General features: G+C 47.7%; 1 protein-coding gene and 1 long non-coding RNA gene across 2 annotated transcripts; one reads left to right on the plus strand and one right to left on the minus strand.

The window, feature by feature from the left end:
- Positions 1-31: 31 nt before the first annotated feature.
- On the minus strand, positions 32-17,243 carry MRPS18A (mitochondrial ribosomal protein S18A). Its single transcript, XM_037519792.1, has 6 exons — positions 17,110-17,243; positions 9,299-9,330; positions 6,127-6,234; positions 3,642-3,765; positions 3,413-3,482; positions 32-500 (listed from the first exon to the last, which is right to left on the minus strand). The coding sequence occupies exons 1-6, from the start codon at positions 17,219-17,221 to the stop codon at positions 356-358; spliced, it is 591 nt and encodes a 196-aa protein (XP_037375689.1). The 5' UTR covers positions 17,222-17,243; the 3' UTR covers positions 32-355.
- Positions 17,244-17,302: 59 nt separating this feature from the next.
- Positions 17,303-22,989, plus strand: LOC129146459 (uncharacterized). The gene is made up of 3 exons (XR_008553222.1): positions 17,303-17,596; positions 18,037-18,160; positions 22,030-22,989. It is a non-coding gene; the product is annotated as an uncharacterized LOC129146459 (long non-coding RNA).
- Positions 22,990-24,624: the final 1,635 nt, after the last annotated feature.

Raw genomic sequence — 24,624 nt, forward strand, 5'->3', positions numbered from 1 at the left:
ACCACCCTAACCCCCCCCCCCCCCCACCGCCCCGCTCCTTCCCCGGCACTTCCCAAGCAGTGAGCACACACCCCGTGGGGAAGCACATGTGCCTGATTTATGACACTCCTTTGGGCAAAATTGTCCTCCAACCCAAGCCAGTCACGAGATCACGGCAGCTGCCAAAGAGCCAAGTGCCCTCCCTGCCCTTAGCTCCCAGCTCTGTTGCTGGGCAGGCTCTGGAGTTGGTCCTGCAGTCCTTCCTGCTGCTCATGCTGGAAGCGCGGGGCCACCCTGGTGGGACAGATGGGGCTGAACTGTGGCCCAGGGCTCGGCAGCAGGATCAGGTCTGGCCAGGCTGTCAGGAAGCCCTCAGTCAATGATACAGCGCCAGAGGTCTTCCTGAGTAGGAGACGTTGTCTTTGAGGAGGGGTGACCCCACAGCCATGCGCACCTTGTTCCAGCGGTGGCCTTTATTGTAGATGGGCTTGACAGAGCGGGGAGACCAGCGGGTCAGGTACCTGTAGAGGGAGGGCTGGGGTTAGTGGAGCTGGGAGAGTGGGCAGGGCCCTCTGCAGTCAAACCCGAGGCTGGATGACCGAAGAACCCTTTCACCAGTTTTTCTTTCCCAAGGACTAGGGGTTTTTCCTGGAAGCAAAGCGGAGTGTGCTGTAAACAGACAGGCTGGGTTCTTGCTGCCGCAAGCCCGTGTGTACGCGCATGTGTGCCCAGGGTCAGGCAGCCCAGGGCCACGCGCTCCCTTGATCTTTCTGATTGGTCAATGTTTGTGTGTATTTGCTGGGAGAGGCGGCGGGGAAAGGAAGGCTGATGTCAGGGCCCAGAGGAATCCTCCCCTCTTTCCCACTTGGCTCCCTCTGCTACCCAGCCTCCAGGGCGCTCCCTGGGACAGCCTAACTGGTGCAGGACCCCGGCCATTCACCCAACCCATGATGGGAGTCAAGGGTGAAGGCCCATGGGTGCAGACCTAGCCCAGGAAGGTTCCTGTAAGTAGGAGAGGGGTGGGGGAAGATGGCTGCCGCCCACAGTCCTTTAGCCTCCTTTGGGGATGGCGAGGGCCTTGATAGTTCCCGGAAAAGTGGCTCATGCCGGCTGGGATTGGGGTTTACTCCATCCAGAATGAAACTTGGATTTTGTCCAGAGAGGCCCACCCTTAGTCGTGAAAGCTCAGCCGCGGCAAAGGCCAGGATCCTCCCCGCTTCCACTTGAGGTTGGGGCTCAACCCAGCCATCTCCAGAGACACTCAAATGAGGGACTTTTCAATTAAAAAGTATTAATCACCCCGGCTGAAAAAATGCTAAAAGTGAAAAAATGAGTGCGGATTTATACTTTTCGACTGAGTGTCCCTGGACTTTGTCCTTCTGTTTTCAGTTCAGTGCAAACAGGGTAGCTTTGACAGGAAGTCAGAAACTGCAGGAGCGGCTGGCCCACCAGGCAGGGGATGGCTGGCAATTCAAAGCGCCCCACGGGGAGACTGCTGGCCCTAGGGACTCCTTTTTCTAGAGCTGGTGGTGTGCTGAACAGCAGATGAATAAAGGTGAAGGAAGGGAACACCTTGCAGGCCCCTTTGCTGGCATCTCCCAGAGAGTGTGAAGAGATGGGGGTGGGAGAGCAGGGTCCCCAAAAGGAATGCTCACAGGGATTTGAGGTTCCGAGATCCTGAGGGTGACAGGATTTTCCAGACCTGCTGCCTTAAAGCTCGTCCCTCTCCTGCTCTGCAAGGATCTGAGGGAAACTGTACTTCAGCTAGGCCTGGGCCTGATGCCTGTGTCACAAGGAGTAGCCAGCTGTTGGGGGAAAGTGGGACAGGGGACGTGGGGCCTGGGCATTGTCCAGTCAGCTTTCTGGGAGCACTCCAGCCCTAGGAAGAACCAAGGTCCCTTCCTAAAAGAGCCCTTTCCTACCTCCCCTGAAGGGGCAGAAGGAGGAACATGACTCCATGGGGTCCAGCAGAGTTTGGGCCAGTGAGTGGCACCTCAAGGACCGACCTCTGGATAGAATCATAAAGTCCCTGCAGGAGAATCAAACTCCCTCATAGCCAGGACTCCCATAACAACCCCTCCCCCCCAGGCTTTTGCAACCTAAGAGCTCCCACACGTCATCAATCCTGTGTCACGTAAAAGGACACCGGATATATGGGAGGAAGCCTGGCCTGGCTTCAAAGGCCTGAGGGCAGGATGGATTGTGTCCTCAGGCCTGCTACTGTCTCTCAACGTGTGGGGCGTGGGGGGGGGGGCAGGGGGGAGCAGGGGGAGGGGAGGCCCTCAACCCCCAAACAGTCCACAGCATATTTGGGAAAGACAGGAAGAGGTTAATATGATCTGTTTCTTCAGGGCTGCTGGCAAATGGCCCTGCTAGCAATGTGGGAGGTGCAGGTGGAGATGGGCACGAGGTCAGAGTGTAGGCTCCCCCCTGTACCTCTGAAACAGCAATTCAGAGGTGGTATCTGCTTGACCTCCCACCCTCCAGGGCTGGGTCCTGCTGGGGATCAGTCTGGAGATCTGTGGGGGGATGGGATGTCTTGCTTTGCTTCAATCACCTTTGGTCCCCTACAGAGAGCAGTTTCAGTGGCAGCTGGACAGGCCAAAGCAGGGAGGGACCGTTGATAGGGGAAAGCAAGAAGAAACACCAGAATCAATTTTATAGACCTCAACCTACTCTGCACAACAGGGTATATGGGTGTGATTATGTCGGAGAAGGAGGGAAAGGAACTCACAATAGGAAGGATGCTGGAATGGTAGAAGGAATCTGCTCTTACACCAGAGGGGGCCACCCTGCTTAGGATGAAATGAAGGTAGACTGATTAGATTCCAGATCTAAGGACCTTCCTCTACTCCTTTATGAAATAAAAGGTTGAAACCACCTTGGCCGCACGTGCCGCTGTGCAGGTTAACTGCACCATTTATAACCTACATGCACGCTGTCGTGAAGCTCTGCAGCACACAACTTGCACGGTTAGGTTCGGTGGCCCTTCCCCTGGTGAGTCCTCCCATTGCTAAGGCTTGATTTTGCCCTTTAATAACCCCAGTCCTGGGACAGTGAAAGTTTGCAGAAGTGGTCTGACATCCCAGCAATCCAGTATGATGTCATATACAGGGGATTAGCACATCCTCACGCCTAAGCAGCAGGCCTTCTTTCTCTCTTTGCCATTGTGCCCAGTGCCCTACTAGAGAGGGGAGAGCCTGAGGCCAGCAGGGGAGGGTGACAGAAGTGCCAATATCAAGGGCAGCTGTGTGGGCAGGACGGGGTGAGGGGAGTGAGTGTGTGCTCAAGCTGAAAGGGAATGGGCCAGCCAGCCAGAGAGTCGTCTAACTTTCCTGGGCTGTGGGCTGAGCTCCAGCAATGGTCTCCCCAGGGGACAGTGAGAGCCCAGGCCTGCAGAACACCCAAGATGCTGACACCCAAGTTAGCTTACCTGTTGAGTTTTGGTTTGCTCTTCGGAACGAATCCTTCAGGAAGCCGAGGCCTGTGATTTGGGAACAGACCTGAGTGGAGAGGAGTGCCTATAAGGTGTGGTCTCTGCAGTGACCAGAGGGAAAGCCCATCGGGGTGGAAGGCTAGCACTGGGAGTGAGGATAACGAGGCCTCGGATGTCTATTTCCCTGCCAGGAGGGATAGGGACGTGGGGCTTGTGCGCCTTCTACCTGCTCGGTGGGCCATCTTCACACATTCCTCAATCTTGCGGTGCTCTTCTAGGCACAAGCCTGTGACCTTTCGGGGCAGCATGCCTCCGTGAGGCCGGATGAACTGACTGAGCAGCAGAACATCCTAGTAGAAATGGAAAACAGGAGATGAGAGTCACTTGGGTGGGTGTTTGATGCTCGGCAGTCGGGGTCTCCGGGGGGGGCTATTGTACTGGGGCACTCCCAAGAGGGGGCTGACCTGAGCCCACAGCCTCCACACTCCCAGCTGCCTACACTGGCCTGCCACCCTCAACTAAAGTTAATTCCCAACCCCGAGAGTTCTGAGCTCCTCCCAGAGATCACCTTTTGAGTAGCTTAGAGACTACAAGCTCCTTCAGAAGTGTTAACAATCTTTCCTGCACCTACAGGCTCTTTCCTGTGATGGTTTGTTATCTACCTCGGGTGAGGCAGGGGAGGTGTCATGGAGTCCCTCACAAGAGGGAAACGCCGCACCACTTCTGTCCCGTGCCTACATACAAGCGGCCGGCAGAACTCAGGCAGACAGCCCTCCGCCGCTGCCATTCCCTCTGAAGCGCTAGGAGACGTACAAGCTGAGGAGGAAGGGACCGGGGTTGTGGATTAATCTCACATCTTCTAAGCCTCCTGTGACCAGATGTGAATGCATTCTCAGGCTTCCTTTGGACTTAAGATTGCTTTGGATGAGTCAAGGAAACAAGAATAAACAGCAGCAGAATCAAGACAAGCGGCATCCCTCCCCCCCGCAAGTCTCATAGGATGGCTGGGGGGTTAACTAAAAGCCACCGCCCCCCCATCCTGCAGATCTGGCATGCCAGTCTTCGCAGTCATGTTCCACAAACCGATCGCTGCCCTGGCAGGCGCCTCGCTGTATAACCGCAGATTTGTTTTAATCACTGGACAGCTCCTGAGGGACCCAAGCCCCCAATTCCCACCCCTGTAATCTTCAGAATCTGATGAAAAGAACTTGGATTGGATTATCCAGGGCTAATAAACTGGCTCATAGCCCAAGCCCCCCCACTGCAGGCTGCCAAGCAAGCTGACAACGTTGTGCAGCTCAACCTAACAACAGTGTCCTGAGTGGGAAAGGGTAAAAAGGAAAACAACTTTAGCCTTTACTTCGGAGGGGATAGGATTTCTTCTGCTGGATAAACAGAGCCCAGTCCATTTCCTGGAAATGGCTGGTAGGAAGAGTTCCCAGGGAGGTCAGGCAGTGTGGCGTTCGCCTCCCCGCCTGCAGCTGGGATTCCAAGTATGCCCGTGACTTCACTAACTTCCATGTCACAAGAAGCTGCGAACACTGCCCCTTGGCCTGCAAGCTTCCCATTACTCCCCTTCTGCCATCAGCAGGAGGCCAGGACTAGGGGGAGAGAATGCCCCCTCGGGTGGCCTGAAGCCAAAGTTACCCATCCAGGAGATTAGTTGGGTCATTTTGCTCAGCCCCCATGGGCATGTGGCTTCTCCTACTCTACCACCTGACCGGGATCTCTGCCCTTAGTCATCCCATTCCACAGAGGCACAGGGACAACTTGCAGGTCAAACTGGCCCAGAGCCGTAATCACCTGAAGCCTACAAATAGGACACTTAATGAAACGAATGGAACTCTGAAGGACAAGTGTAGATTTCTCCAGGGCTGTGTCCTTTTCCCCAGGCTCACGCCTTCCCATTTCTAGAGAGGATGCAGATTAGTGGTTGGGATTGCGAGTTCTCCCTGGGTTTTGTATCCTGGCTCTGACACTTTCTAGCTGGTGATCTCAGACAAGTTCATTCACTTATTCATGCCTCAAATTTTCTCATCTGTTAAACGAGGATGAAAAAAGTGCCTAGATCACGGGGATATCAAAAAACTAAGTAGATTAAGACAAGAAGATGCTTAACACAGTGTCTGACAAGAGCATGCACTCAACGCACATGCTATATTATTATTATTATGCACAGTTTTCTTTCTGTGGAACCAATCATTTTAAGAGCTGGAGCAAACAGGGTTTTTGTGGTTCCCAAACAGAAAGAGGCAGTGATGTGTCCCCAGAGTACAGAGAGAACTCTTCAAATGCATCCTTGTTATAAAAGATGGAAAGCCAAATCTACATCCCAATTCCACCCCTTTGGGAACACATTCCTGCACGACTGGGTGATTAAGTCCACGGGGAAGCTGACCATGAAGCTAAGTCAGTAACTCCCAACCCTGGCTGCACATCAGAATCACAGGGGAGCACCAGGGACTAGTGATGGCCAGGCCCACTCTGGACCAACAATTAGTTTGGGGGTGGCATCTGAGCAGTTTTTTAAAGCTCTCCTGTGAGCCAGGATTGTAGCCAGGGCTGAGAACCAGTGGACAAAATGCTTGTCTTTGATGACTCCATGAGATGCAGCAAAGGCTGCGGGGTAGGATGCAGCTTGAGCTAAGTGGGGAATCCAGAATCTCACAAACCCCCCTCGCAGAGCCACGCAACACTCAGTGCAGACTCACCTCATAGCTGTACTTGTGCTTCAGATTCCACCGGCAGATGGGGCACTGGCCAGAGGGGTTAGGAGGATTTGGACTCTCCTTGGGGGTCCCTGTGATACGGCCTTCAATCTGGGAGGCAGAGAAAAAAAGCCAGTGAGGGAGAGGGCTGCATTAAGCAACCCCCCCAAATAGTGGGGATGCTGGTAAAAGATCATCTCTGGGGATCTGTGGGAGTAGGTAGGTCTCTCCACAGAACTGTGGTGGTGGCTCTATGCTGCTGTATAGGGGGCTTGGAGTGGCTTTGGTGGCCTGCAAGGGGTTTGCTGTCTCAGCTGAATGCTACTTTTCCTTCCTCAAAAACATAGAAAACACCAGAATATTATGCTTCTCTTTTCTCCTTTTGGGAAAAAAGAAATAAATGCACATGGCAAGAAGCTTCAAACTGTGCAGGAAAGTAGAGTCCCATCCCACATATCTTTCCCAGAGGAGAGCGCAGTTTCCAGCTTTATCTTACAGAGGTGAGTCTATGCCAGAGATTCTAACCAGACATGGTTTTGCCCCCTACGGGACATTAGATAATAGTTCAGACATTTTTTGTTCCACTGGAATATGCAGTGCTACTAGTATCTAGTAGGGATACTGGTAACCAACCTGCAATGCACACACAGCCCCCACAACAAGGAATTATTTAGCCACAAATGCCAATTGTGCTGAGGCTGAGAAACCCTGGGCTTCTTTTCTTTTTCTTTTTTTAAAGGTTTATTTATTTATTTATACAAGCACTGGGTACAGTCAGAAGCACGGGAGGGTGAGAGAATTCACCAGAGCCAGAGTGGGGAGCAGAACAGGCAGACTGATAAAGTACACTGCTGAGGGGAGCAGCGGACGGCAGGAGAGGTCTGCGCACCATGTGGGACCTTCACTGGGTGGCTGGGGATCAAACCGGTGCTGCAGAGGCTGTGGGCAGCTTCGCAACCCAGTGCTCAACTGCCACCGGGGAGGCCTTAGGCGTCTTTTCTTATTAAAAAACATAGATGTGGGCCTCCCCTGGTGGCGCAGCGGTTGAGTGCTGGGTTGCGAGGCTGCCCGCAGCCTCTGCAGCACCGGTTCGATCACCGGCCGCTGGCGAGGGTCCCACATGGCACGACAGTCCCCTCCTGCCGCGCCCGCTGCTCCCCTCAGCAGTGTATTTCGTCAGTCTGCCTTTTCTGTTTCCCACTCTGGCTCTGGTGAATTCTCTCACCCTCCCGCGCTTCTGACTGTACCCAGTGCTTGTATAAATAAATAAATCTTTAAAAAACAAAAACAAAAACATAGATGCGGGGCCTCCCTGGTGCTGCAAGGGGTTAAGTCTCAGCATTATGAAGCTATCAGCAGCCACTGCAGCACGAGTACGGGAACTACCCTCAAAGTGCAGCAGACCTCTCCTGTCTTGCCTGCTACTCCCCTCAGCAGTGTATTTCAGTCATTCCACCTGTTCTGCTCCCCACTCTGTCTCTGGTAAATCCTCTCACAGCCCCACCCCTCCCCGCTGCACCTCTGACCTACACCTCAGCTCTTGTATGCATAAATAAAATAAATCTTCAAACAAAAAAAACCATAGATGCGAGCATACATATCCTTTTCCTCCTTGCTTTTATCATTTTGGATTCCACCTCTCAAACCCTGCTGAGGCCACGTGTGACATGACCTCTATCATCACTGCTGGATCCTGTGACACTGCCTTGGAATTAATAAGTGCAATAAACCAATGATCTGGGAATCAGCTCTGACTGCAAGAAAGCTTTGCTGACTGAGGCCATGGATTATGAGAGTGAAGTTGGGACAGGTCTGCGAGGCTTTAGGAGGGAAGCAATAGTGTCTCCTGGGGGAGAACTGGCAAAAGGACATGGGAGGCTGCAAGCAACACTTGGCTATGCAGGGCTCTGCTACCTACCTTTCTGCCAAGGCCACCGAAACTACACCAGAAATGGAAAATGTGTAGTTGTGTGTGGAGGGGCTTGGAGGGAGGTGGGGGAAATGGGGGAGGTGTTAAGAGGTTTCTGGGGTAGAGAGTCAACATTTAAATTGACTCCCAGTTATACTCCTGGCTCGTGTCATCTCATTTAACCCTCACAACCTAGTGAGAGAAGCACAATGATCTTATTTTATAGAGGAAGAAATACCTAATGCCAGTCACTGCAGCACCTCTCCAGATATGGGTGGGCTCTCTACTCTAAAGGCTCTCACAGTGCAAAGTGTCTGCGTGTTCATTCTACAAAGAGCACCCCCCCCTAACCTGGAAAAACAAATGCGCTGCACTCAAAAGCCAGATGTGTTCTCTCCTCCTGCATGGAATTTATAGGGTGAATGCTTGTTTCGGCTTTGGATACGGGAGACAAAAAGGGTGCCCTAAGGGGATGGAGGTTCACTACAAAGAGGGAGGCTAAGCAGTGAAAAGGCTGAGGGAATACTCGGGGGAAGACCCAAAGAGGGAACCCTTATGGGCTGATCCTGGGGAGGACCAAGCTTGGCTGGCTGCCAGAGGGTTAAATCCCTGCTGACATGGAAGCTTCCGGGAGTTCCCTGGAGTTGAATATTTCTTGGAGGCCTGGAAGGCCATGTGAAAATAGCGTTGTGCTTTAGGGATTAGAGGATAATCTAGGCCCCATGACTCCCCGAGGAAGGGAGGTGCGGTGTGCCCAATGAGGGAAAGGGGGGGAGTAGGTGGATGAAGAATTATTAGTTTTCTCATCAACAGACAAGCCAGGGCACCAGCTAGTGAGTCCAGGAAGAGTGTCGCCTTTTAAATGTATCATTTAAGGAGTAACTTAGTCATTCTAGGCAGAAAGAGACAGAACTGAGATCTGGGCTTCTGACCCCAGGGCCACTTACCCTGGCTCTCTAATCACTGCCTTAGTTTCCCCTGGGAAACAGATGCATTACTTGGCAAAGAATATGTCAGCAAAGACCTCTGAGACCTTGTCATACACAAGGCCACTTTAATCAAGCGACAGATGCCTCAGTCCAGGCACACAACTATTTCTGATTAACCACACTACAGTACAGAGCTTGAAAAATAGTAGACTGTGGGATTTATGGTCACAGAGGGAGCTGATCCTGGAGCTAGGAGTCCAGTTTGGGCCTTCTTCCGAGGAGCAGCCAGGCAGTTCCAAGCGTTAAAGAGGTTGTAAGCCAGCGCAATGATACTTACTATAGTTGTCTTCCCTTCTTGGATCTCCACCACTGTAGATAAAGGGAAAAAATTAGGTCAGCCATTTAATAAGGAACAGGGAGTTTCAAGTAACAGCTCCACTTCTAGACAAGCAGAAAAATGGAGCCTTTGGTCTGCACTCTCCCACGGGCCCCATCTGGAAGAGAAAGCATGCAGGGTTCACCTCTGAGTACGGGGCTCTGTGCCCTTGAGGCTGGGTGGAGGTAAACCCAGATGCCCAAATAATATCATCTTCCTGGGATTAAGGGCTCCTACACGGTTTCTGCCATTCTTTTTTTTTTTTTTTTTTTTTAAAGATTTATTTATTTATGCATACAAGAACAGGGTACAGGGCCTCCCAGGTGGCGCAGCGGTTGAGCGCTGGGTTGCGAAGCTGCCTGCGGCCTCTGCGGTGCCGGTTCAATCCCCGGCTGCTCCCCGGCCACCTGAGGAGGGTCCCACATGGCGCGCAGACCTCTCCTGCCGCCCGCTGCTCCCCTCAGCAGTGTACTTCGGTCCTTCTGCCTTCTCTGCTCCCCACTCTGGCTCTGGTGAATTCTCTCACCCTCCCGCGCTTCTGACTGTACCCAGTGCATGTATAAACAAACAAAGAAACAAACAAATAAATAAATAAAACATGCCTCTATAAAAAAATTAAAAAAAAAAAACAGGGTACAGGCCAGAGGTTTGGGGGGCAAGAAGATTCACCATAGACAGAGTGGGAAGCAGAACAGTGGGATCTACTGAAATACACTGCTGAGGGGAGCAGCGGGTGAGACAGGAGAGGTCTGCTGTGCCATGTGGGTCACCTTCCTGGCCGGGTATTGAACTCATGCTGCAGTGGCTGTGGGAGAGCTTCATAGTGCTGCGTCTTAACCCCTTGCGCCACCACGGAGGCCCCTGTTTTGGCCATTCTAAACCAAGATTCATCTTGGTTCTGTCCAAGGAAATTGGCAAAATCCTGCCTTACTGTGGCTAGCAATAATGACCTAAGAGTTGAGGGGCAGCAGCATTTCAAAAACCTTCAAAAGTATCTACTACACATGTTCTTTGAGGAAAAGAATCAGACAAACATGGCTTCTGACCTGGAAGAATTAGCAATCTAAGATACAGCAGTGAACTAACACTGCTGCTGTTCTGTATTCTACCCTTACCCCCAAGGAATGAGACAGACTCGCTCACCCCTAAACTCAACCTGGAGCTTTGTGTTAAATCTGCACAAGAAGGAATGGAAGAGTTAAATCCTCTTCTTCACTCCTCTTCCTGCAGGGTTACATGGTGTTACCTACATGGGGGGAGGGGCTGGAGGAGGTGAAAAGTAGGGGCCTGCAGTCACTGGGTTCAGGCAGAGCTTCAAGGACAGTCCTGCAGTTCTGCCTGTATAGGTTGCAATCGTCAGAAGAGAACTTGAGGACAAGAAAATAAGCCTCACATCTGTCAGGCATACAGATTTCCTATCTTAACCAGGATGCAGAACCACCACAACATTCAAAGGGAAAAAAAACAAAAACAAATGAAAAGTCCACAATGGCAAATATAATTAAATAGAAAGTTCCTGGAGATTCTCCTTTGTCCTCAAAAGTTTCTTTAGAGAGAAACCACAGTTCTGAGTATAGGAACTGATATCCTGCAGATGCTCAATAAATACCAGCAAGTATTCAGAGAGCAAATATATTTGTCACAGCCCCCTTCTGACCGCTAATTACTGTAATAGAAAATTTGGGACCACATAGGCTAAAAATTATCTCACAAAATACTAAAAACATATTTTAACAAGAGTGTGGCTACCAAACTTCAGCTCTATTCAGCTCCATTCAAGACAAGGGGTAGCACCGAACTAGAAAGAGTCTATGTTTCTTAACTTTGAGAACCTAGTGAACGTTATGGACTTCTCCTTAGGAGCATGTCCACAAACAGCCACACAACTAGATGTGTTTCAGGAGGCCCACAGCCCTGAGTCCACACACTCAATTGATGACATTGGTTTTTTTTTTCAGTGGTAGGAGGTGATTTCACTTTCTTCTTTATGTCTATCTGTATTTTCTAAAGTTTCTAAAATGAACATGCACTGCTCTTGTGATAAAAAATAAACAATAGAAAGGGAGAAGGTCTAAAGAACAATGTGAGGCGATTCGAGCACGACCAGAGGCCCATGGCAGCATCTGTGCTCACTGAGCTCTGTGACCAACACCTAATTGGACACAGACTGCCTGGAATTGTTCCCTGTTTGTTTTCTGGGTAAGGCCATTCATAAAGACTCATTACTCCAAAACAACCAACCTGTGAGCCCCTCAATGTCCAACTCCAGACACACAAAGGAATAACAATGGCCAGAAAGGCCCTGAGGCTTTCTCCAGAGAACACTGTAGTCACTAATCAATTCAGACAAACTAGGTTTCTCCCAGTAAAAGAAAATGCGTCACCCCACACACGGATCCACTTGTACAGAACAGAGCCCAGCCCAAATGGGATGTGGGTGAGACTTACTTAACCTGGTGCTCAGTCTGGAGGCCAGCACAGCTGCAGGGGGGGATAGTCACTGCACTGTGTCAACATAAAAATGTGGGGGAGCAGGGCATAGCCCAGCAGGGCTTCCAGAAGCCCGGGAGGCTTTGAAATTTTACAAAAACCAAGCTGGGAGAGGGACTGAGTGAGGGCAACCAAAACCAAATCTGAGCAACAGGTGGGAGGGGTTGGGGGTGGGAAAGTTCTCAAGACTCCTGAGAGGAAATAAAAGGAAACACACATTCTGGTACCACTCAAGTCAGCAGGAGAACAATGTCCTGAAATACACAGTGGATAAACATGTGGTTCCCCTCTTGGTGGAGGCACTTAGGTCCTAACCATGAGGTAAACAAGTCTAACAAACACACATCACTACAGGCAAAGAACCAAACCCTGAAGTCATCCCACTGGCCCCTGGAATAGAGATCAAAGCCCGTGGCAAGCTCCACTGTTCACAAGCTCCCCACACAGCAACTCTGAGCCAGTGAATCATCTTACGATGAGCCAGTGGGTAAAACAATAGGCAGATGCTTATCTAATAGAGACAATTTGTCAAACCAGAAGGAATGACCTGGGAACTCAAAGGAGATGGAGACTGATCAGGGCGGTGTCTTAGTGCAGGGGCAGTAGGCCCGGTTGGAGCCTGACAAGGCCCCAGTTGATTTTAAGCCTCTGAAAACAGGAGATAGGAATCAAAATAGTATTGATTTTCAGTGTGCATACAAAAACATGTCAAAACCAAACAAAACTCGAGCTCCATTTTATCCCTCCATTCAAGAGACGTGGGGGTGGCTAAGAAAAGCTGGACTAGAGTTTTAGGCACTAACAAAATTGTTTAGAAAAAGATGGAATCAGCCTTGTGTTCAGAGATAGGGCTGTATCATGCAAACTAAGGCTACGAAGCAGTTTTCTAAACTAAACTAGAATCAAGGGCCAACATCTTTTCAGATAGGCATTTCTGACACATGAAATAATCAGCCCCACATGAGACAACACATTTGACGAGCACCTGTGGCGTGTACAGTCCCGCTCTACCTACTGTGACAAGTTAAACAGATGAGGAACAGAGTCTTTGCCCTGGAGGAAGAAAGGGAACTAAATCAATATGGGAACTTCACTATAATAGAGTCCATGCCTTGTAAAGAGGTCCTTTGAGTAAGTACTTCGTTAAATACTTGCCTAGGATGCAGTCCAAGACAATTGAAGTATAACAGTCTACAGCAAACAGCATTGCACTGTGATGAGATTGCAGTGAACCCAGAAAACAAACACCCCCCCCCAAAAAAAAAAACCCAACAAAAACAACCTTGATGGCCACAAAAATACAGACACAGTGAGCTACAGCAGTATAAAGACCTAACTGTTCAGTAAAGGAGGAAGTGAGGGAGATCAAAGATGAGGAGTGGAGGGAGCTGCCACAGGAAGTACTTAGCGACCAAGGTCCTTGTTGGACAGGATCCTTGGAAACCGAGTCCTAAGAAGGAGGGGAGGAACTGAATGGCAAGACAGCCAGAAGGTGGCACTGACAGTCTGGTGTGGAGCCTGGGAACGGAGTGTGTGCTTGGGACGTGTGCGTGTCCTTTCCTTCTGTTGATTTTTTTTTTTAAAGATTTATTTTTATTTATTTATACAAGCACTGGGTACAGTCAGAAGCGCGGCAGGAGAGGTCTGTGTGCCATGTGGGACCCTCCTCTGGGGCCGGGGAGCAGCTGGGGATCGAACTGGCGCTGCAGAGGCTGCGGGCAGCTTCGCAACCCAGCACTCAATTGCTGCGTCACCGGGGAGGCCCCCTTCTGTTGATCTTTAATTCTACCATTGAAGTTTTCTGATTCTCCTACCATCTCTCCTTTCCTCCAGGACCCATGAGGGACTGTCCCTCTGTATTAAGATTCAGAATGAGGAGTCTTTTTTTTTTTTTAAGATTTATTTATGCATACAAGAACTGGGGTTTAGGCCAGAGGTACAAGAGGTAAGAGGATTTGCCAGAGAGTGAGTGGGGAGCAAAACAGGCAGACTGACTGAAATAAACTGCTCAGGGGAGCAGTGGGTGAGACAGGAGCGTTCTGCTGCCCCATGTGGGTAGCTCCCTGGCAGGGGATCGAACTCATGCTGCAGTGGCTGCCGAAAGCTTGATAGCAGTGTGTCTTTAACCCCTGCGCCACCAGGGAGACCCCAGAATGAGAAGTCCTATTGCTGCACAAAATCTCTTTCTACAGGACTATGTTCTGTGAATTCTTTAAAACTCCCAATGTACCAACTCCTCTCTCAAAGCTTTTAGCTAGAGGGCTGTCCATCCTGCCAGGCACATCCTTATCTGACATGCTAGGGCTTCCAAAAAGCCCCTTAGCTTTCTAGAAGAGATGAAAATTTCCCTTTGCCTTTATTCATCTCAGCACCCTCTACTCGAAGTATCAGAAAGCTCTTCACTGTTAATTCAGATAATCATATGTGTTTATTTTTTCTTGTTTTAAATGTATTTTTTCTTCACAAGGGTTCTAAGAATAAGGCAGGAACAAGGGCTAATGCCATCTTTGTTAAATCTGGCAGTGTCAGGCAAAAGGCGCTAAATGGTCTTTGGCAAGTTAACTGAGGAAAGCTTAGAGGGAAGGATGGGAGCCTCCATGGAGTACCAAGGTGATGCGACTGGTGGAGCTGGAAGAGTGCCGGCTCTACTTGCAACGGCACCACTTCATAGCTGTGTGATTCTGGGCAGTTACTGAACCCCTCTGGACCAGATTTCCTCATTTGCAAATAATGTCAGTAATAGCTGACACCCTTTAGGATTGGTGAGAAGACTGAATAAATGTGGAAAACCTGGCATAGTGCTTTCAGCAGCCACTCAGTAAGCCACAATTTCCATTTTGTTTTCCTTCAGTCGTGCTTCTTCCATTACACTCTATATTGACTTTGTGTGTCCCTCTTATCAAACTTGAGATCAGGGTTTCTCAGCTGAAATTTTGGGCCAGGTGGTTCATTGTTGTCCTGTGCACTGTAAGATGCTAGCAGCATCCCAGACCTCTACCCAACAGATGCCAGGAAGACCAGGTGTAACCACCAAAAATGCTTCCAGACATTGTCAAAAGTTCTCAGGGGGACAAAACTGCCCCCAATGGAGAGGCACTGACTGAGAGTCTCTACAGGTAGGAACCCTAGTGCTGAGTCCTCATGAAATTACTAACATCCGATATCTGAAAAGATGCTTGAATATTTTCAGCTTCCTCCTCACAACTTTAAATTCTGTGAACAATATTATCTGGGAGTCAAAAGTCTCAGCTGGGACCAATCAAAACTAGCTATATATGTAATACTTTATGTCTTATACATGGGGAGAATACCACGAAAGTTTTTTCATTGCAATGTTTTGGAGACAGGTGGTTCTCAAGAATACAGCATATGATATTGCCTTCATATAAGATCACATAAATTCAATTACTTAGCTTTTAGGTCTGACAGTGAGTAATATGGAAGAGTTACCAACCCAAGTATTTATGAAGAAGAGGAGTTCAGAGACCCAGCTGATTATACAGTTAGTCATTTCACAAACTCTCCAACTAAAAAAATTCAAATCCTGGGGCCTCCCTGGTGGCGCAAGGGGTTAAGACACAACCTATGAAGCTGTCCGCAGCCACTGCAGCACGAGTTTGACCCTCGGTCAGCCAGGGAGCTACCCACATGGCGCAGCAGACCTCTCCTAACTCGCCTGCTGCTCCCCTCAGCAGTGTATTTCAGTCAATCTGCCTGTTCTGTTCCCCACGCTGTCTCTGGTGAATCCTCTCACCCCCCACACCCCTGGCCTGTACCCCAGTTCTTGTATACATAAATAAATCAATCTTAAAAAAAATTCAAATCCTAAATACTCCCTTGTAAAAGAAAAAAAAAAACAAACTATTCCTTTTGCTTCTCTTCTAGGAATGTAGCAAAGAACTGTTTTCAATTTTGAATTTCATAAAGATATGTAAATTCAGCTGTTAGTATTTACATGGTAAATGCTACTTGGTAAACATCCTCAAAAATGTGGGCATATGCTTATTTTGCAGTGTGGGAATAGATGAAAAATTTTATCTAAGTCCTATTATCATATGATCTTTTTGGTATCTGTTTTTATTTATGAATTGGTTTATCTAGTGATAATCAGTATCTGGATTTTGTTGTTCTTTCTAGCAAGGTTTCTATTTTCCCTTCATAGCTAAATTCTTTAAACATACCTGCTATTTTTGTTTCTTTATGAACTATCTCTTTGATATCCCCAAATGAGGTTCCCTGTCTGTCATTCTACTGACATTGCTGTTTGAAGTCTTAAACAAACCAAAAAATAGCTCCCCTAAGACAGAGCCTCTTTATGCTAGATAAAGAACATGCTGGTTAATATCATGCCAAATCTTAAAAAAAAAAAAAAAAATCACTTCTTTTGCACATCATTTATTCTTTCCTACTTGCAGCAGTGCACTAAGGAAGGACGTGTCCTAAAAAACCTTTTACTTCCCACGAGATTTTATCCTGTTATAAGCCTATTCAAAACACCTGCCCCTTATACTGTTCCCAGTACTGGAATTTCCCTGTATTTTGTCATGTTAATATCTAACTTGTATTTATTGGCGTATATATGTATCATCTCATTAAAACATACTCTCTTAGAAAAAGGGTTGTATCTTCTCTTTCTGAAGAATCTGACAATTTGGAGTACTGCATTTAGCTTTCCATATGCTCTCAGTTGATGCTACCTTTCCAGACTTCAGAGTAATGAAAAGCAGAACCAACCTCCAGCATGTACCTGTTTCACCTGTTCAGTGGCCTTTCCATTTTCCATTTTAGCTTCCAGCTCTTAGGGAGATTAGTAGCCCAGGCAGAAAAATCGGCCATGAGATCACAGCATTTTCTGATGAGTAACTTAAAAGGGTGGCCCTGGGGAGGGTATCCAAATGGCCTTCCCTAAGTCCCAGGATTCTTTAATGAAGGAGGGGGAAGTTCGGAGAATACGTAAAGGAGAATTAACATGCAGACCCTTACCAAAAATTTTTCGGAAGCCCGGAGCAGGTTTCTCTTCGGCTCCAGCTAACCATGCAGGTCCCTCTATCCGTCCTCTCCCCAGCCTCTCGCCCCCACTAGTGAGACCACTCCAGAGGGGAGTATCAAGACAACCGTATCATGGTCTGGGAGACTTTCAAGCACCGCTGGAGCGCGAGCATTTCCGTGGTTTCCGAACCGTGTGAAGAAAAGGGAGGGAGGGGCACACGGGGGCTGCAGAAAACAGTCGCCTCGCCGCTGTTCTTCTCTACCTGGGGAGGTCGCCAAGACCTCGGACTCACCTTCCCTGAACCCGCGTGTTGGAGGCCGAGCCCAGCTGGTCTTGGCCGGGCCAGCTAATAGCCCTCGTAACAGCCGCCCGCAAGAGGACACCAATATATTGAGCGCCGCCATCTTGAAAACCAACAGTGACCTCTTGTACACTTCCGCTTCCGGAACAGCGCGCGCGCAGTCGCAGTGGCGGGCAGGCACGGTGTGCGTTGTGGGCTTTAGCCCGTCACTCCCATCATTTTTCACCTCTCCGGTTTTGAGCTTAGCGGGCAGGCTTCCGTGTCAAGGGTGTGCTTCACCCAAGGGTCTAAGGGAGGACTTGTAGCTCCTGTTTGCCACTCTTCGCAGTCTCCAAGGTCGCTTTCGTTCCCTGGCTGGCTTCCTTGGTAAAATCACACATATGCTATTCTTTTTCTCTGTGTTTTATCACTGCAAGTCAGATGTGGACTTTCAGCTTCTCGAGATTGGACTGAGGCCTGTAAAGGAGAGATTGAAATGGTTAGTAACACTGGTTTTGGAGCATCAGGTATCAGGTGTCTCCCTGTCTTCCTTCCCCCGCCCCCTTTCTTTTTTGTATACTTAAAAGTTCCCTTTGGCCTGAGGTCTTTCCATAGCTCTTTCCTCTCACTGCCCTTTGACCACCTGGTTAATTCCCATTTATTTCTAAGGGCCCAGCTGATACTTCACTTCCACAGGGGAGACTTTTTTAACCTGGAGGTTACAGTTCTTAACACAGATAACGTTCCATTTTAGTACTTGGTAATAATTGCAGTTTTACATTTATTTGGATAGTATGTGTCTCCACCAGGTGTTACGCTCCAATAAGGCAGATATATTCTTTTTGTTGTTGTTGTTAGCTCTTGTATTTCCAGAACTTAGCACAGTGCCTTAAACATAATAAAGGTGCAATCAGTATACTCTTTTTTTTTATTTTAAAGATTTATTTATTTATGAATACAAGAACTGGGGTACTGGCCAGATGTGCGGAGGGTGAGAGGATTCGCAAGAGTGGGGAGCAGAACAGGCAGTCGGACTGAAATACACGGCTGAGGGGAACAGCAGGTGAGTCAGGAGAGGTCTGCTGTGCCATGTGGGTTGCTCCCTGGCTGGCCGGGGCATCGAACTGTGCTGCAGAGACTGCAGATTGCTTCATAGTGCGGTGCTTAACCACTTGTGCCACCAGGGAGGCCCCAATATACTTTAAAAAAAAAAAAAAAAGATTTATTTATTTATTTATACAAGCATTGGGTACAGTCAGATGCGCGGGAGGGTGAGAGAATTCACCAGAGCCAGAGTGGGGAACAGAACAGGCAGATGGACCGAAGTACACTGCTGAGGGGAGCAGCGGGCGGCAGGAGAGGTCTGTGCGCCATGTGGGACCCTCCTCCCGTGGCCGGGGAACAGCCGGGGATCGAACCGGCGCTGCAGAAGCTGCTGGCAGCTTCGCAACCCAGCGCTCAACCGCTGAGCCACTAGGGAGGCCCGGCCCCAATATACTCTTTTTGAGTGAATGAGTAGAACCTATTTTATAAGGTTGTGGTGAAGATAGGTGAGATGTCATAAGTGCTTAATAAATGTAAGTTAATTAATAGGGCAATTACCCTATGGCCTTTGTGCTAGGTGCTTTCCACAAGTTTGACATACTTGCCTAAGAAGACAACTTGTGTTACCAGGCACCCCCCCTCCACAACTTGCACTCTCCAAATGGGGTTCTGCCATCCACTGTATAAGGACAAAGACTCTTAGTGTAAAATAGCTTTAATGGAATTTGCATAGAGAGAAGCAAGGATAATAGTTTTTCTATAAAACACCCCAAATTACCCATCCCTTGGTGGGCAGATAGCTAGCCAGAGGTCTGAAAGCTTGCCACAGTGTAGGGCATCTTCTGGCAGGGAACCATAGGAGAGGTGTTCTGAAGCAGGTTTCAGAAAGCTGAAAAAATACCACATCAATGTAATGGCTGCTCTTGTCAGACTCCCCACATGTCTCTCACCCATCTGTCTCTTTTAAGTGTCTATGTGACTCTCATCCAGGTGTCTCATGTCTTCTTCCCAGCAGTACCATGGTGCAAGCAGGCTTGCAGAAGCAAGAGCTCTCCTCTCTCCTTTTTCCTCAGCCCACCTGCCTTCTGTTCTATGGCTTCACCTGGCTGCTCAGCTTCAGCCCTGATTCCCAGGAGCTAGTCCAAGGGGGCTGCATGTAAATGGGGTTGGGGCACGTTGCACCTCCCCTTTTTATGGAGATATCTCTGTAACAATCATACTACCAAAGATAACACACTAGCCTAATTTTCCCTCTTTGGGATTTGTAAGACATACAGGGTGTTTCCCTGGAACAATGTAAGAAAGGAGAGTGATTCACAGCTCAGTTCTTCCAGTTGACAGGATATTCTTTGCCACCCTCCATAATAAATTTGACGAGGTATTTTCTAGCCATCCTACTCTGATTCATACGTGGAAAAATCCAATCCATTAAATGGCACAGCATGTTCCCTGTGAGGGGCTAGGGTATAGCCCATCTCCCAGTTGGGACTGCCACCCTGGTGGACTAGGAGGATGCAGAGTAACTGTTGCATGGGCGCTTGTGTCGCATCACCATAGAGGAGAGCAGGAGAAATGTGGCATCAAGCTACCTTAAAACTTTATATTCAACAAAGGTAGATCCTGGGAGGGAGAGACTTGAGAGAAGGATCAGTTCAGGTGGGTGATACCGACGCATTGGTTAGGAGTAGGGCAAAAATTTTGGTGTGGTGGAGGTTTAGGTGTCCTGACCAGGGCCAGGGAAGCCTTGGCTCTCTGTATTTTCCCTTTTTCTTCTGAGCAGGGGATCTTGAGCCTTTCTTGTACCACACCCCCTATTCTTTACAAGTTTCCAACTTCTGGGGATCCAGTGTGGGTCTGCTAGATTTAAGCGGCCTACTGGACTTAAGCAACCTGTTCAGCCACCATTATGGTTACCTGCAGTTCTGCATTCCTATACAAAGGTCAGAACTGTCCAGTCACAGTTATATGAGCCAAACTTTACAAGGTGCCTTTCATACCAATCAACAGCAGAAAGCTTGATCACCTGGGAAGGGTATGCCTCAAGAGGTATGACCGGGAACACCCGGGGGACTGGGGTACAAGAACTGGGGTTATGCATATGCATTTTATGACGGATGCATAAAATTACTCCCGACTCATACATCATGAAGTATGACCGGGAATGCCCAGGTGGCCAAGGACCGATGTATGACAAGGGACCCCAGAAGCTGATCAGTGGAATGCCTTGATGATAAGATTAGGACCATGGCCAGGGATCTGGAGTCCTGTTTCAATTACAACACTTGGTCATCAAGCTGATAACATGGTCAGCAGACTCGTGTCCCCCCGAGCCCTAGATGACATTCCTGAATTTCACCCATCCTGTCTCCTTGTCCTCCTAACCCATGTAGCTGATGCTCTGTGATTATGCTATTAATAAAAAATGGCCAGGATCTTGCTCTCAGCAGCATCCTGCACTATGTAGCCTGCTCCATGATTCTCGTGTCTTTGTCTGTGTGGTGTTGCCCGACGCAACAATCCAGTAACAATAAGGGAAGTAAGAGTCCCACTTGAGGGCTTATAATGAGCTGAAGTATTTGTGTGCCAATCCTCTCATTATCTTATCCTAACTAATATAATCAAATTTTATTTTGAAAGATGACTTGTATTTTCTGCAATGACAAGTTAACAAGTGAAACAAAGCAAAAAGAAAATAATCAGGGCCTCCCTGGTGGCACAGGGGTTAAAGACAGCACTATCAACTATCACCAGCCACTGCAGCACAAGTTCGATTCCCAGTCAGCCAGGGAGCAACCCACATGGTGCAGCAGACCTTTCCTGCTTCGTTCCCTGCTCCCCTCAGCAGTGTATTTCAGTAGATCTGCCTGTTCTGCTCCTCACACTGTCTCTGGTGAATCCTCTCACCTCCTGCACCTCTGGCTTACAACCCAGTTCTTATATGTATAAATAAATAAATCTTTAAAAAAAAAAAAAAGAACCATAACCCAGATTCAAACATTATTTACATTTAGCAGAATGAAGTAATAGTGTACATATTCTTTGTTTTGTAATATCTTATTTTTCTGAATCCATATATTATTGGTTTCTATATGAAAGGTAATTTTGTGAATAAAATTTTGCACAGGAAACTAGCCTTACATTTTTTTAATTAAAAATAACCTATATAATAAAGGGTACAAATTATCAGCATCTAGCTTGATGAATTTTCACAAAGGGAACATACTACCCACACTAACAGGAAGAACATTACCAGCACTCCATAACACCTTGCTGTCCCCTTCCAGACATACCCTGCCCCCAAGGTAATCATCCTGTCTTTTAGCACCGTCAATTATTTTTCCTGCATGTAAACTTTCTAACAGGGAATCTGATATAGCATGTGTTCTTTTGTCAGCTTTCATCTGCTCACCATGTTTTTTTTTTTAAAGATTTATTTATGCATACAAGAACTGGGATACAGGTTAGAGGTGTGGTGGGGTGAAAGGATTCACCAGAGACAGAGCGGGGAACAGAACAGACACACTGACTGAAATACACTGCTGAGGGGAGCAGCGGGTGAGTCAGGAGAGGTCTGCTGCACCATGTGGGTAGCTCCCTGGCTGGGGATCGAACTTACGCTGCAGTGGCTGCGAATAGCTTCATAGGTTGTGTCTTAACCCCTTGCGCCACCAGGGAGGCCCAGCACCGTCAATTGTTTTTCCTGCATGTAAACTTTATAACAGTGGAATCTGATAAAGCATGTGTTCTTTTGTCAGCTTTCATCTTCTCACCATGTTTGTGAAATTCACCCACATTGTTATATATAGGTGTCATCATTCATTCTCATTTCTGTACGATGTTCCACTGTGATTATAACACAACATGCTTATCCTTTTTTGCTGATGATAGGTTTGGGATCCTTTCCAGTGGGACTGTTACTCATGATGCTGAGGAGCATTCTCTTCGATGTGATTTTTGGTGAACACAAGAACAAACCTCTCAGGAATATATGTAGGAGAACTATTGAGTTACAGAGTCTGTATATACTCACTTGAGTAGGTATTGCTGAACAGTGTTCCATAGAAGTTTGATATTTTTGATATTTTTCATCTTGACCATTTGGGTGAGTATGTAGTGGAGTATCATTGTCTATTTATTATTTATTATTTCTTTTTAAAAAATGTTATTTAAAAGAAAGGAATATGGTGGGGGGAGAATTATGGGGTCCATACCTAAGGGGAAAAACCAACTACTCTACAGAAATGAACAACTATGTAAGAAAATTTTTTAAAAAATTAGTATTTAATTTACATTAGTAGTCCATGAATGAGTCACTTTTCATATGTTTACAAACCATTTAGATGTACTCTTTTCTAAAATGTCTGTTCAAGTCTTTGGCCCATTGTGTATTGGGTTGCCTGTCTTTAGCCTCACTGATTTGTAGAAGTTCTTGATATATTCTGAATATTTGACTCTTGTTGGACATATGTATTGCAGCATTTCTCTCCCTCTCTTTCTCTCTCTCTCTCACTGTTTTATTATTTTATAGTATGTTTTATTTGATAAGCAGAATTTAAAAATTGTTATATAGTGTAATTTATCAGGTGTTTTTCCTTCCTGGTTGGCATTTTTTATTATTTAAATCTTTTTCCTCTTCAAGTTCATGGAGATGTTTGCTTATGCTTTCTTCCAAAAGTCTTATTGTTTTACCTTCTACATTTAGATATCAGTTCATCTGGAATTGTTTTACTATGTTGTCTGAGATCAGGATTTCCCCCCAATAGGGACATTTAACTAATCCTGCACCACTTATTAAAAATATTATACTTTCCCCTAGTGCATTTCTGGCATGGATCTGTATCTGGCATTTCTGTTTGGTTTCATTGATTCATTTTTTTGTTCTTTAGCATAATTTTAATGACTGCATACTATTTAATTGACCAGAAGTTCCATAACTTATTCAACCAATCCCCAATTGCTAGGCACTTAGGGTGCTTCCTATTATATTGGATATATTTTGTAAGACCTATCTTCCTTCTCCAAAAATACCCTCTTCTTCATCAGTCAATCATAGTTACCCCTCTCTTCAGTTGGGGTGTGTGTATGTTTGAGTACATTTGTGCTATGGAATAAAAGGAAGTAAGGCCTTTGTTTTGGGGCTGTAAAATGGTAGCTGCCACCCAGAGGAAGGTTCTTTTCAAGAATCACAGTTTCTAAGGCTGTTGGCAGAGTCTTTCATGCACGGGAAGGACTATTTCAGCTGCAGTAGCCATCCTGGCATTTGAGGAGCAGCATTGGTACCACATGCATGTTTGTGAGAGAAGGAAGGGAGGCTGATGAACCAGTTTTTTTTTTATTTTAATTTTAAAAGGACAGATTTATTAGGAAAAGGAAAAAGGAGAGGCACCTGCATAGTCGCAGGTGGGCAGGAGAACTGCCACTCCTGTTTTGCAAAGGGAAAAGGTTTTTGATGAACTACTGTTATGCTGACAAAATCTTCTACCCACGCCTTCTCCTGAGGATCCCAGCCCCCTGTTTCTACCCCACTCCCCAAGGAAATCTTCCTTCTTTCCTCCACCCTGGAGGAGGAAACTGTCCTGGACTTTATAACTTAAATCTGGAGATAACTCAAGTCCCAAATAAAACGTCCTAATGAAGATGTTCAGGCAAACATTCACTAGAGATAAACCCAGAAATATTCTTTTTGCCAAGAAAAACTTAAAACTCCAGGCAGAAACGATCTGGTCTAGTGACTTGCTGCTGGCCACCAGGACAGACTCGGCTCAGGCAGAGCAAAGGCAAGAGTGAAGGAGCCATGGGTGAGTCAGTCTGTCTATGGCTCCAGGGCTGAGGAAATTCTGGTCCCAGCTGTGGATGAATGTGCTTTTCCAGTCTTCCTCCTACCTCACCCAGGAAGAGGCATTGAGAGCCAAGAGCCACACAGATGTTAGCTGTGAATGAGCAGAGGCAGTGGAAAGGCCGGGGGACAGTGGCGAGAGTGGATCTGGTGGAGACCACAGTAGGAGAGGGCTGCAGGAGAAACCAGGAGAAAGGGCTGGCCGCCTGAGTGACAGGCTTGTTTGCTTTCTCCTAATTGATGTGGTTTCCTTACAACCCCCCTGCTGAAACCCAGCTGGTCGACTCAACCATAACAACACGTGGCCTGCCCTGCCCAGCCCAGGCTAGGAGCTCAGGCTGTGAGCCTCCCAATAAGGGTCTGGTTTCATCTGCAGCCACTGCCCCTCCTTCCCAACTGGCTTTGTGCAGATGAGGGAAGAGACAGCAACCCCGTTGGTGAAGTGTGTGGGGTTGGGAGTGAGGCTGGGACTGCTTGCTTTGGGTTCCCCTGGCTGCTTACCTTGGTTTCCCATGACCTTTAAAAAAGGGTAGTTCCCTGCTTTTGGGGGCCACGGCCTCCAAACAGGTATGAGTAGGGGACCTTGGACAAAGAACTCCTTGCTGTTTGTAAGGAGTAAGGTGGTTTGTAAGGTGGCTTCTCCACAG

This window comes from Talpa occidentalis, unplaced genomic scaffold, assembly GCF_014898055.3.
Source record: "Talpa occidentalis isolate TD23 unplaced genomic scaffold, MPIMG_talOcc4v2.1 talOcc4.2, whole genome shotgun sequence".
Lineage (NCBI taxonomy): Eukaryota > Metazoa > Chordata > Mammalia > Eulipotyphla > Talpidae > Talpa > Talpa occidentalis.

Bases quoted from the DNA above. Each gene is read 5' to 3' on its own strand.
- MRPS18A (XM_037519792.1), bottom strand. From the start codon at position 17,221: ATGGCGGCGCTCAATATATTGGTGTCCTCTTGCGGGCGGCTGTTACGA. The intron at 9,331-17,109 runs GTGAGTCCGAGG...CTTTATCTACAG, and splicing joins AACACGCGGGTTCAGGGAAG to TGGTGGAGATCCAAGAAGGG. The intron at 6,235-9,298 runs GTAAGTATCATT...TCTGCCTCCCAG, and splicing joins AAGAAGGGAAGACAACTATA to ATTGAAGGCCGTATCACAGG.